Source organism: Anabas testudineus, chromosome 14 (assembly GCF_900324465.2).
Source record: "Anabas testudineus chromosome 14, fAnaTes1.2, whole genome shotgun sequence".
Classification (NCBI taxonomy): domain Eukaryota; kingdom Metazoa; phylum Chordata; class Actinopteri; order Anabantiformes; family Anabantidae; genus Anabas; species Anabas testudineus.
The window spans coordinates 2,259,306-2,273,160 of record NC_046623.1 but is presented as its reverse complement, the minus strand read 5'-3'; the positions used below and the strand labels follow the sequence as shown (position 1 = coordinate 2,273,160).

At 40.1% G+C, this 13,855-nt stretch overlaps 2 protein-coding genes across 5 annotated transcripts in view; both read right to left on the bottom strand.

Moving 5' to 3' along the window:
• The window catches only part of arhgap32b (Rho GTPase activating protein 32b), an 87,532-nt gene extending 84,043 nt beyond the window's left edge, over positions 1–3,489 (bottom strand). For all 4 annotated transcript variants that reach the window (XM_026372036.1, XM_026372037.1, XM_026372038.1 and 1 more), the window contains exon 1: positions 3,037–3,489. The gene's annotated coding sequence lies outside the window, so the exon portion shown is untranslated. The remainder of the gene's footprint in view (positions 1–3,036) is intronic.
• Positions 3,490–5,959: 2,470 nt separating this feature from the next.
• Positions 5,960–13,362, bottom strand: vps26bl (vacuolar protein sorting 26 homolog B, like). The gene is made up of 6 exons (XM_026371927.1): positions 13,035–13,362; positions 11,654–11,810; positions 11,390–11,554; positions 11,115–11,290; positions 10,863–11,005; positions 5,960–9,780 (listed from the first exon to the last, which is right to left on the bottom strand). The coding sequence occupies exons 1-6, from the start codon at positions 13,255–13,257 to the stop codon at positions 9,643–9,645; spliced, it is 1,002 nt and encodes a 333-aa protein (XP_026227712.1). The 5' UTR covers positions 13,258–13,362; the 3' UTR covers positions 5,960–9,642.
• Positions 13,363–13,855: the final 493 nt, after the last annotated feature.

The window sequence follows — 13,855 nt, the reverse complement described above, 5'->3', positions numbered from 1 at the left end:
TTTGCTCATTTGCTTGCATCAAGCACCTCACTTTGATAATGTTAGCAGTCTTAGTTGGGAACATTTGTTATGAGTGGTTGTGTTTACATTCATCAAACCTCTGCTGGACAGTGTCCGGGTCGACTAAAAGGCGTTCCTCAGTCCAAGAAAAGTCTGCTGGTAGAAATGCAGGGAACCTGCATTCATATTCACGTCTGTGTTCACTAAAGATTGTTGTATTAAGAGACTATCGGTAAATAAGCTATTACGACTTGGCCAAACAGCACAGATTTCAGCTGTTATTTAAAACAGGTTGCAGTTATTTGTTAAAACAAAGTTGAAGAACTGGTTTGTTGATAGTAATCACCTAAAGTGGGAGTACATGCCAGCTTGTAATATCATATTATTCCTAAGTGTTCAGTATAGGGAAGTTACAATACCAGAAATTTGATAACCATTCCAACTACCGCTAAAACTCTGCTATTCTCCAAACCAACTCTGATCCCACAGAAAAAAAATAACCAATCAAATTAGGTGCTCTTCTATTAGACAAGAGTTAGATGATGCATTGAGTGATAAAAACTGCAACTGTCTGTTATTTAAAATCTGTGCAAAAAATAAAAATGGTGGCATGGCATTTCTCCTGCATTGCCCAGCTGCCTAAAATATGGGAAAAAAAAGAATGCAAAATAATAAATAACTGATGTGTGCTATGAATGCACTACTGTGTAGGAGGTATGGCTCAAAAACAACCACAGAGGCTGCTGCACGTACAGCGTGCTAACACATACGTTGACATGCTGAATGGTGATCTCCACGCTGGCTGCTCCAGCAAACACCATTCCACATACTGGAGCAATATCTGGAGCATCATACTGGAGCAATATCTTCACGCCTTCTTCTCTTTGCATTTAACGACTACAATCAACTTTAGTTAGCATGATTGTAGGGTTCATAAGTGCTATAAAAATCACATTCTCCAGTCCCTATGAGTATGCTTTTAGTACTGGTAAAAAATAAATAAAATAAAAACAAAAATGCTGTTACTTTTTTGAGATTTTGGTATCAACATCATACTGTATCAGTTCTTGACAACCATACTCTAGTATACTGTACACCAGGTAAAACGCTTCAGTCATGCAAATTAAGCCATTGTATCATCTGGTAAGTAATTTATGCTAACTAATAGTGTTTTTACTTTATTGTGTTGTTAAATTTCTCTTTGGCTGATAAACAAATTTAGAAGAACAAAACATTTAATCAACTGACTTTAATGCTCTGTCAGCTAAGAGCACATTTACAGCATCATTATACAGTATATGAATGATGGCTTAAATCTCCCAGTGGAAGCCATTACTCTAAAACTGCAATAGAAAAGTAATACTCACTGACACACTCACTGGCAAAAGTTTCAGTCCTGAGTTTCAGAGTCACAATGACCTCTACTGCTGATTATCTAAAAAATTCAATACAATAAGATATACCACTGACATGAAAACGGATTGTTTAAATAATTCTATAGTCTAGCCATGAGGAACCCAATGACACAAGTTCTCTTTACAGAAATTGCAACATTCAAACTGATCAACTCCCCACTTAGTCAAAGATCTCCATACCACACTATCATATTTTAGTAGAAATACCTGCTCTTTGGCCCTGCAAAAGAACAGGCTGGACCACTGCTCCCTCTCACCACTAAATTTGTATATTGCTCTTTCAGGGAAAAATGGAAATTCCCGGCACCAGTCAAATTACAAATATAGTGTCTCACGAACAAGCATTTATGCCTAGTTTTCACAACAATTATATGTGAAAATGAAAGTAGGCACACTAGCATGTAGACCAAAGATAAAATGGGTTATTTCTTTATTTAAGAACTAGAAAGTAGAGTGTGGCTCAAAATAATATCAAGCACCATAAGCTAGGAAGTCTAGTGGAGCAGCAGATTAATTAGTGCTGGAGTTTATAACCAGAAAGTTGTTTTTTCTTTATCTCTGTATCCCCCTTGACTTCATATATTTGATTCTGTGTCTGCACCTGACATCAAGACAAGTTCCTAGTGCTGTAAAGTGTCCTTTACTGTACCTGGCAATAAACTGTTTCTGATTCTAAGAACAGTTAGTTTGTAATGATTTTCTCCCTCAGCTGAAATCATAGTGCACTGGACAGTGTTCCTGACAACTAAACACATAACAACCCATGACTTGCAAACTCTTCCAGCCCCATCATGTTGGAGACAGCAATAGAGTAGGTCTTTGAGGTATGTTGCTCCAACTAATTATTAGTCACACTAACCAGGAGACGTTGCACCACAGTGATGACTGGTAAACGGCTCTCTTGAGAAAACTATGCTTCAAGTGCCCTTGGGCAAGGCATTACCCCAACCGTTTTACTGGAGATATGAATGTGTATGTGCATGTGCACATCCCTCGCTGTCTGCAGCTGGTTTGCCTCGTTAAATAAAGGATTAAAGGTTTCCCCGAATATCTGATTAAATCGTAATCTAATACCGGGAACGAAGCATCAGGAGACCACTGGGAATGTGGCTCAAATAACACCAGAATGAGGCCAGCGTTCACACACTCCTTTGAGGATCTAATTTAGCATTCAACATTTCAAATTAAAGGGTTTTGAAGACAGAATATCAATAGGAAGGTGCAACTACTAGCACTGCAGCCCGAACAACAACTAATAATGTAATACTATTTAGATATGACCGCTATATATCTGAGGAGCTATGAAATCAACGCCGCATTAAATCGCTCTATTTTTTAATGGGATTCTGCACAGCCAACTTCATGCGAGCCGGGACTGGCTAGGGAGACGTTACTCTCGCTTTGGCCAATACCCCCTTCTCACTCACACACACACACACATACACACACCACCACCACCACCACCACCCTCTCTCACACACATACAATACACACATGCGCGCCGTCTAACATTAGACAATTTACAGCGTGTCTACTAAACAACTCCAGCTCTACATAACGCGACGTGCTAAAGTAAAGGAGCAGCAGTAGCATGTAGCACCCTGTGCTAAGTTCAAAGTACCTGGGTTTTGTGGTCGCTGACCACCGTTGGCTGCAGAGATGAGCTTAGCTTTCACTGTCTCCGTCTGGCGCTTCGCCGCTGTGAAATCGTCTCCTCATCCCAGCTCAGGCCAGCAGACTCGTACACGTCAGGAACAGAGTGTTTGACAGTATTTCTTTTTCAGTCCCTGTCCAAGCTGAGAGAAAACGCGCCCGCGCTCAGTGTCCACAGTTGGGTTTACCCCAAACAAAAAGAAACGGCTCCCCCGGGACAACAAGGCTCACGGGTAACGTAGCGTTCACTCGCTGTTCTGAGGGAAAACGACTTCTACTATCTTCCCCCAAAAGGTCCCCCCCCCACTTTAGAAATGTAAGTCGAACCAAATGTGCCTTTCGCTCTTCCAGGTTCCAACTTGCTGCGAGGCTGTGCTCGGTGTGTGCAGCTCCCGGAGCAGTGAGCACACCTCGGACTGAAGCAGAGGAGCAGCGCTGTCCCTGTGCCGCCTTAAGGTGCTGTTGGAAATGCCGGACACGGGCGCGTCGATCAAGAAAAACTGGGACAAGGAGAGGGCTGCCTGCCATCACTTCGAAGACACGTGGTTGTTGGTGCAATTCGCTGGAATAGCTGAAATTCTGAATGTCGCATAGTGACTTTTAATTTATTATTTCGTAGATTGCGCCGCTGAAATACACGTTTCTCCAATTCACATACTACTGCTGCAACATTACACACGTTACGACAGTTACCACTCTAAAATACACCCACAGTCATGATAATATTGTATAAAATGCACCTTTGTTATCAACAAACCCTTATCAAACATAAGATAATGGGTCTATAGTTTTGAAATATCCAAACAACGTTGGCTGGCCCCTTACCTATTCAATGCTTGGCAAATATACGTGCAGCCATTAAACGTACCTTCTAAATCATTTTAATGTCAGTCTAAATGAAAAATGTTAGAGAATGTGAACTTAGCTCTCTCTATTGGTGTTTAGTTGTGTGAGCAGGCTGTTTGTGGTGTGGTGTCAGTCACCAGTCAACTCACAGCACAGACATAAAGCATGTGTATAGTCTTGGCTGCATGCAGCTGGTGCAGACGGTCTGATGAACACAGCGGGCTCAAAGTTTTTCACAAATTTGACACTCACATGCACACACAGATGTTTTAACACAGTGGCAGTGTGTGATCTTCTGAGGGCTTCAGTTCAGAGGAGGATTCAGTTAAATCCTAGATAACACTGATACCGCAGGCAGATAGATTTTGGTCCTAGTTTTGCCTCACTGGATAGTGTCACATCTGTCTTTGCCCCTGGTTCCCCCATGTTTGAAACCCTTCTCTAAAATATCTGTCATCTGAAACTGTAAAGAAAAGACACAAGTGAATTCATAACAAACAGAGCTCGACATGATCAATATTCATATTCTGTAGTCCAGTAGCCCAAAGCAAGCCACTGATGTAAAATGTCCCCAGTTATGAAAGATGTCAAACAGTGCTTAGTCTAAGTCATTTTAGTCTTTGTGTAGGCCTGGACATCAATTACAACAGGCAGCTAGTCAAGAAAATCTACAGTCTAAAGACCCTGAGGCTAAGACGACCATAAACGTTTCTTGCAACTCTAGGGAGACACTAGCAGGGAGGTTAGAAGATTTTAACCTGGTAGTAGTGGTGGTAGTAGTAGTAGTAGTAGATGTACAGATTTTAGTCAGTCACCCCTACACTTGTACCACAATCTTCTCTATTTTCACATATTTACAAAGCACAGCAAAGCATTGCATTTACAATATTCAATACAGATTGTGTATAATGTTTCAGTATCACAGGTCATGATGGCATGGCGGCGGCAGCTCAGTTGATAGACAGTTGTGTATGATTCCCAGTCCAGTTCAAGACACAAAAACCCTGTATTTGCGCTGACATGCACTCTCTAGCAGCTGCCCACAAACATTCTCCCCAAGGGGATCAATAAAGTACGTCATTATTATTACAAAGCACAAAGCACAAGGAAATGTATTCTATTAGAAACAAACCTGGGTGTGTTAGAAGGTGAAAAAATGGCAAAAACGTTGGAGAGAAAAAAAAAACAGATGTCAACAAGGCTCTTCAGATCTCTGCCAAGAAGATTGTTGCTGGACTGACCTCTTTCGGACTTGATGTTTCAGAGAGACCGGGCTTCAAGGTTATTGTCCAAGAAAAACTAACAACAGCACATTGCCCATAACCATTTGGAACATGGTGATGAGTTTTGGAAGTCTGTGCTTCGGTCTGATGAGACCACACTTGAGCTGTTTGGGCTGCGCTTGTTTCATAAAGGAAGGAATCCCCCACAATTAAACATGGTAGTGGGAGCATAATGCTATGGGGCTGTTTTGTTGCGTCAGGGACAGGTAACCTTGGTCAGGTGAAAGAAAGAAAGAAAGAAAGAAACAAGAACATTATGTTGACACTTCACATCTACTGCTAGCTTTAGGTTACTGTTGTGTCATCTGGTAAGACAATGACCCATACATCCAAGTGTGTCTCTCTCAGGGCCCAGACCTCAATCCTATTGGGAATCTGTGGCAAGAGGTCATTGTCTATGCTCAAGAACCACACAGATTGGAATGGGCTAAGATCCCTCAAGAGATGTGTCAACATAAGTAGGAACTACCATAAGAGGAGACGTTTACATTTACAATTTATTGTCAGAGGATAATAATTATAGTAATAATAATTATTAGTCTTTAACTGCATTTTCAGCATCAGAACATGGCTGTTGGGGCTTGTATTTCTTGATGGTATCACTCAGTCACGTAGGACACATTTTTCCTGAATATCAAGTACACACATTCATTACGTAATACCTCACCACAATATAATTTTAATTCAGTCTACTGAACGGTTAGAGTAACTTCCTGTTTAAGAAAGTGCCTGCACTCCATATTAAAACTCCTTTACTCCTGAGGCTATACAGATTTGCTTTTATTCGTTCTATACTCAGGGATTTTCTTGAAGACCTAAATTACACATGTACAGCAGAGCATATGCAACAACTATAAGTTATCACTTAGTACAAATGTCTAAACTATACATCTTTACTCATCATCAGTAACTGAGCGAGTCAATTTAACAATGGCCTTAAAATTAATACTTTTCTTCATGATTTACCCAGAAAACTTTTTTCTTAACAAATGATCCAAGCCTGCCACCTAGTGAAAACATTTGCTCCCCACAGTAAAAGTTACTGTGGTGTTCAATATGGCATTTTCTGAGGACAGTAAGGCTGCATTTGGCACCAACATTTGAATTTTACTTTGTACAAACATATGTCAAGCATTTAGCCCTGAGAAGATGTGGTTTTCAGTTATTCCCTTTTAATGCAAAGTAGAACAGCAATATAAAATGATCCCCCCAAAAAGGCGAAAAAAAAAATCATCAACATTTATAGACAGGATGATCAAATATGACATGAATATTCACAAAAAAGGAAACGGGTTGCATTTACATTGTGCAATTATAGTATACTGTACATTTCATTATTCTCACCTGTTTTAATCTAGTCTGTTAATAACTGGGTTAGTTCAGCTACTGTATGTCTGTACCAGTACTGGCAAAAAGTAAAATAACAGCCACATAAATGAAGAAACAACAACAAAAACAACTATACTGTATATACTGTAATTCCAAAGCTGCTTTTGGTTGCTTTACTCATTTTCTTCAACAGATTTCAGTGAAGCGTCAGTGAAAGTAGCCACAAAAAACAAACATAAAAGGATAAACAGGCAAGGAAATAACGTGGAATACATTCGATTCAATTTAAGGACTGTAGGAAAATCATTAGGTTCTGTAGTGAGGCCGGTACAGAGGGAGTTTTCTTTTCTTTTAGCTAATTATTTTGGATCAGCAGAGTAGGATCTTTCATTCTCCAGGTCTGAGTTTTTTTTTCTCCCATCTGTTACTTGTGAGGTTTATTGTATAACACTACTTTAACCAAAACCTCGTGTGTGCCACAAAGGACATCCATTATGTATTTCTATCAGGTTTATTTTCTAGTATTTACCATGCAATTTAATCGTAGTTTTTGTTTTTCAGATTGGTTTTGCCTTTCGTCTACAACCACAAGGCTAGTATTTATAAGGACTAATAAGGCATTCTAGAGTAACAGAAGATGTGGATCTTTATAGTTTAATAGAACTGAACCACAGAGTGTGTTTCACCATAAAGTGATGACAGCGTTTGACCTGCTTCGTTCACACAAATTTCACAGCTGAACTGTTAATGGGCCTTAAAATGGCAATGTACCAACTGTATAGGCATGCTAGCAACTGACGAACCAATTAGTCCACCCCATTTTCTTTCTCCCTCAAACATTTATAAAGCATTAACTAAACTAATGTTACTCTCAATGCGTGATTAGGGGTTTGGCAAAAATGATTATGTAAAGCTGGAAATCATGGTTAAATCAACAAATTAGGGAGGCTGTAGGTTGTAATTTAAAAGGGTTATGTAGGTGATTTTTTTTCCTTTTAACCAAACTTAAGGTTCAGACCCTCTACCAACCAAAATAATTTTAATACAGTCCCTTAATTCAAAACATTTTACTAGAGACTGTAGAATGGCACATAAGGCAGCAATTTCTATCACCATGAATGATGTGTTAAAAAAGACTCTCCAGTAAAGCTACATGAATTTAAGTCAAAATGTCTTGTTGGCTCAGTTCAACACACCTTAGGTTGGCGTTTTCTTTATTTTAGCAGTTACCTGAACAGCAGTCTGGTACTAGATGACATCAGGAGCAATAATTTGACATGTCTTTTAAGAAAAAAGCTAAAATTAAAATGTATACAAGATTAATGATAGACAGTGATGGATTTTTAAAAGTTGCACAGCGTAAGCATGTCAGGTGAAAGGGCAATTCAAGGACGATGCAATAAGTGCTGGGATTCAGGTTCACTATTTCACTTTGTACTCACAAGTGCACTCTTGTTTTCTGGTATGCAACAAATATATTTTAGACAGATGGAATGGCACAGAACCTCAATTATCTATTCTGTCTGACCAGAAACCCCCATTATGCTTTTCTAGAAAATATACTTTGTTTGTGATTCTTAGATTTCTTAACTTTTAGTGCTCAATATGAATGTGTACCCCCCCCCCCCCCCAAAAAAAAATCTAAATTACATGAAACCACTGCTACACTAAACCCATTTAACTTATTTAAAAGTGACCGTTACATGATGGACTTAATGGGAAGAAAGGGTGTAGCAGTATACTGCAGCAACTGTTCTCTAGTATTGCACTGAATATTTTGGCAAAAAACCCTTAGGCACAATATTAACTAACCATCAGGACATTGAGTCTCAGCAGCCTACAGAGAGGCTGGTCTTACAAGCCTCTGTGTCAGCATTGTCACTAATCACAGCTGTAATACTGTCTATATTAGATGTGTGGCGACGCCTGGGGATAGTGGAGTCTGACTTTTACTCAACTTCTAAATCTTACTATGAGTCCAGTGAGTCCATGAAAAGCATAGAGAGCAGAAAAAACTGAAAGAGATCATAGTGCAAATAACAGAGCAACTATCAGAGACTGTTACTACTATAGGGAGGAATATCCCACAGTGCTCACAAGTGCCACATTTGTTTTAGCAGCAGTGGCAACACCTGACATTGATCCACAACCACAGCTGATGCATCAAACATGTTAAATGCTGGATAAAAATTGAATTTCGTTTAAAAAATAAATACTCTGTACTCATACATATTTCCAATCACGGCATTGGAATGTATGAAAATATTTTCATTGTCTTTTACAAATATGCAAATGTGTTTCTTCTCATTTAGCGCATTTTGAGGTTCTGTAGTTTCACGTATTCTCTAAAAGTCATCGTTTGAAACTTTTTTTTTTTTTTTTTTTATTAAAACCAAATGACATTAGCTGTTGCTCATTTTGGGGTGCAAAGGGACAATACGATAATCTTAAATTGAATGCATTATATATGTATTTATAGTGAGCAAACAAGCAGAAATGTACTGGAAGATCCATTTTTACCAACCTTTTCTTAGAAACTCCAGCCAAGTGAGCAGTTTGAAGGAAAGGTTCTGTTAGAAATAAACCCGAGGTGGCTCTCTGCCTAATACTGCACATTCATACATGTATGTGAATTCAAGATATGAGTCAAACATAATTTGCGAATCATAGTTAAGTGCATCTAAAGGGTGAATCTTAACCTACTGAGTAAATGTGTAATAAAAGCCAAAAAATTAAGTTAAGCACTTAAAGTCTATAATTCTGTGCAGTTTGTTTATGAGAGAGAAATTAGCTGATTTTGTTTAATCAGTTTAAATGTGGAAAACTTCATCCAGCTGGTAATTCAAGGTGGCTAAAACAAACACTCAGAATGACTACAGTCTAAGCCTGGTTTGAATGTATGTTCCCTTGACAGACAAACACTGTCGTATTTTAAAGACTGTCACTCACTCATTCTCACATTCTAGAAAAAAACAAAACAAAAAACAAAACAAGAACACTGCAGCTCGTTCTATTTCAATGCAAACAAATGATATACACACTCATACTTTGCTGACAATTTCTGCACCATGTTTGCTCAGACACTCACTATGACGGGGTGAAGTGCATGCTGGGCTTTAGCTGTCATCTTCTGCATTGCTGTGTGACTGAGACTTCTCTGGATTGTAGGAGCCTTCAAAGCGCTGTGCGGCGCTGACAGCTTGGTGAGACATGCTCTTCCTCACTATGTCACCTTTCCTCCACAGAGTGATCTCCTACAACAATATAACACAAATGACATACAGGTTATACATTATAAAGGAATGGGCCAGTCGTTGGTTCTCACTTCTACTGAGCTAACAAGAAAATCATATGACTGGCAACAGAATTAGACTTTCTTACATATGTCACTTAGTTCTAATCTAACCATGTACTGTATTTCAGCTCCGGTGCATCCTGTTTCCACTGATTATCCTTGAGATGTTTTCAACAATATAGACAAGTGCATTTCCCAAACTGTCAACCTCTTCCATTAATTTCCAATAAGACTAAACAAAGCTTGTACGGTAGAAAATCTGGCCCTTCAAAAAACAGTTAAAAATATAAACTGATGTTCTAAAGAGTTCACAATAAATTTTTTGTTGATTCATTAATTTCAATAAATGTCGTAGGTCTAGGTTAAACTGTATAATGGACATAGGATGCTCGGAATGTACATTTTAAGGAATTGATGAGACAAAAACAAAACCTTTACATCTGTTGCATCATTGACCACAAGGAACCACTGCAGATAACAGCTAAACGATTTGATGAAAAAGTCATACTGTGACTATTGAGATTCTGTTATAATAAACAGTATAATGAAAATACAGAACATGAAGAAATTATATAAAATGAATTATCTACATCTAAACATTGAAATGAATTCATGAACAGGAGAGAAAACTTGCTGACAAATCTGAGGGACTCACCTCAGTGAAAGTACTTAGTGTCTTGCCAAAAAGTTGCTAGATTTGTCGCTTTAAAAAAAAGTCACTAAATCTAGAGGCACAGGAGTTATATTGGCAACACTGCACACTGGGCAGCCACGTGAAAATGCACGACACACTCCAGTGCCTAAACTGATACTGGCTGGTCTCTGACCTCCTTATTAGGGGTGATGATAATGAGCAAACTGTGCACAAACCCAGAATATGTTGTCATGTCCACATATGCATAATTTTTTTTTTTATATATATTTATTTTTATATTTCTTCTGTGGTTATATAGTCACACAGGCTGACATGACAACTGTGATTAGATTCATTATGCAACACCACTTCCAAGCTAGCATGAGGCCACAGTGCAGTCAGCGTACCTGCTGTTTGAAATAACGTCTTTCTTCCTCATCAATGAGGACCAGGTTGAGGTAGTACCGCACAGAGAATTTCTTGTTAATGTCCCTCATGGTGGGCGTTATCTCATAGCCTGCCAGAAACAGCCTGATGGGGATGGACTCTCCTGCAGCACAAGAAGAAGATTTAGTGTGCAACAGATGAAGACGAAGCAACTATCACAACAGCAACACTGTTTATTGTACAGTACAGTCAAGAGCAAAAACACTTATTACCTCTGACTGGGGCACCGTCCATAATTTCGTACTTTGCTATAGTGTCATTCTCATGATAGACGTTGGGTCCTGTGCCTGTTGTCTCTCGCTTGATGATGTCAATCTCCATATGTTTGATCTTAATTCTCACCAGAAGAAAGTAAATCTTTCCTACAATCACGTCTTTTAGGTGATACCTGCAAACAGGAAGGAAACCGGTAAAATTGTCATCTAAAAGACTGAACTCAGAAACACGGAGTTAGGTTTTAGCAGATTATTGTACAAACACATCATACTTTGATTTATTGTACTCAAACTCAATGTGCAGGCAGTCCTCAATCCCCACTTCCATCTTGATGGAGGAGTTAAGCTCAGGGTAGGTGCTGAGTGTGTGGACCACAATATCCAGCTCTTTGCTGATGTCATTCAGTCTCCGCCCTACTGTCGCCCTCAGAAAGTAGCTGAAAGTATATGCAAAAATTAGCTTTCAAGCTATTATATAGCCATGCTAGTAGTCAGTGAGTGAAACCTGAGGTTGTAACAAACACAGTAGAGCTCACCGCAGTTTGACATTTTGACCAGTGTAAGACTCGTAGGGTTTCTCCACGTGTGTGAACTCGAAGTCAAACGTCTGTGACTGTGTGAGCTCCCCTGGCCGAGCCAAGTCTTTGACGAGAGACACAAACTCGTGGTGGTTTCCTCTGTCATAGTACAGCTCTGGAAAAGACACATTGAAAGCATCAAACAGCTGCAGTGTAGCATTTCTACTTATTCTGAAAACAACTTGAACAAGCTTGTTATTTAATGCTGACCGGTGCAAACAGCCGAGATTTCGTTTGATGACTGTAAGCACAGCTTCTATTAGTCAGATAATGACCTGTTATTTCGTTACTGGGCCCAAAAAGTACATCTGTAGCATTGTTTAAACAATCTTTTGGAGACAGAAGAAAGAGAGGTTTCTCTCCCATCCACTGTATTTGCACAAGCTTTTTCTTTCTGGAGACAAATGGCGGCAAGTAGGAAAAGAGGATAGGCAGGAGTGCAGCAGTGAGAAAAGCATTTCAGACGCATTCATATTAAAACTCTTGGGTAAGATTTAAGTGGGAGGAGCCTCCTATTGTTGCAAAATGTGTGTAACTGATCTTAACTATAATGATTGTTTTTATAAATAATTATTATTTAAATGTTAAAAGGTTGCAAAAGAACTGTAGCTGGACTAAACAAGGGGTTCTATTTTCTTAAGTTAAAGTGAGACTGAATCACAGGGTGACACAGAGCAAGCTTTGTGCACTTAGTTGCAGATTTCAACTGAGATATTTATGTTCTTAGAGATCTCCAACACAGCTAAAGGTTTACCACGTAAAGGCGACCTACTCTTTCAGAAATGCCCCCTTATTTTGTTAGAATGTACAATGTATGTGTATTGGTATCTGTAAACTGTCTCCCATCAAAGTATTAGCATGCAATGCATTTCAAACATGTAAAGTAAAAGATTCCGTGTAGAAGTCATTCCTTTTAGCATTAATAGTAAAGTCAGCCCCTGAGCTTTTATCAAACCGCTTCTTTGGAGCAGCGCGGCTCTAATCTGACCGTTATAAACAACAAGGGTCAAAGGTCAACGGTACGGCTAGCCAATGGCGTACGAGTCAGCTGACGTTAGCTTGAACCCGCATCTGTCACGAGACCTCGCACTTCAAAGTGGCACTTGTCGCGGCGCCGCGCGGGGTCACCTCCCGTCACTTGTCGCGGCGCCGCGCGGGGTCACCTCCCGTCACTTGTCGCGGCGCCGCGCGGGGTCACCTCCCGTCACTTGTTGAGGCCCGTTTCGACAAACACACGCACACATGCGGGTGTTTAGCTACCGTCCCACCGTCCCCTGTCACACTTAGGCTACTTGTGTCAGCGGGCTCAGCGCGGAGCGCAGGCCCGCCCGCCGCTCACCTATCTGGCCGATGAACTCGATCTTGATGCCGTTGTGCTCCAGCCTCTTTCCCGGGTATTTGAGCGTAACGTTCACTTTCCCCGACACCGTTTCCCCGTCGTAGAAGAGAAAATATTTGTCCTTCCTGCCGTCTTCACTTTTATGCTCAGCTTTCTTTCGCGTCTCGGCGTCATTTAGAACTATGTCGATATCCGCACTTTGACCAAAACCAAAGAAGCTCATGGTGCTGTCTGAGTTTCTCTGCTGCTTTTCTGTCAGATGTTCAACACGAGCAGCTCGCAGATTATTGAAGATTTCCGAGTTACTACCGGCTCACTGCGCATGCGTCGTCGAGTCACGTGAAGCACGGACTCTGTGTGTTTCTGTTTTATTTCTCTTTAGTTCAAAGTTTGAGCCAAACTCCACTTTGATGCCGAAACCAACGCAACGTTACCAGAGGGACGATTGTTTTAACTCCGTTATCTCTTCTCGTAACAATTTGTCTGCACTTTTTGGCGCAGTATCAACAGGCAGAAGCAGTGCGCTGAGCCTGTGCTGCCCGGAGTGAAGACTTCCAGGTGGAGAGGAACTTCAAATGACACAATATATCCAGTATCTCAGAAATAAAATGACACACGCATGAAGCCAATAGCTTAACATGTGGAGACATGCCTTTCTTAATTTGATATAGGTTGGATCTTCTATTATGGATGTGATGTGAGGGGGGGGGAAACAATTTACAGCCTGTTGATCAAACAGGATCACTGTTTGTGTGTGTGTGGAACAAGCTAACCGAATCTCATTTTGATACACGGTGCTGTCCCAGTAAGACAACACTAGT

Excerpts from the sequence above, each read along its gene's own strand:
- vps26bl (XM_026371927.1), bottom strand. The coding sequence starts at position 13,257 with ATGAGCTTCTTTGGTTTTGGTCAAAGTGCGGATATCGACATAGTTCTA. Across the intron at positions 11,006-11,114 it reads GGACGGTGCCCCAGTCAGAG|GAGAGTCCATCCCCATCAGG; the intron begins GTAATAAGTGTT and ends CTTGTGCTGCAG. Across the intron at positions 9,781-10,862 it reads GACGTTATTTCAAACAGCAG|GAGATCACTCTGTGGAGGAA; the intron begins GTACGCTGACTG and ends ATATTGTTGTAG.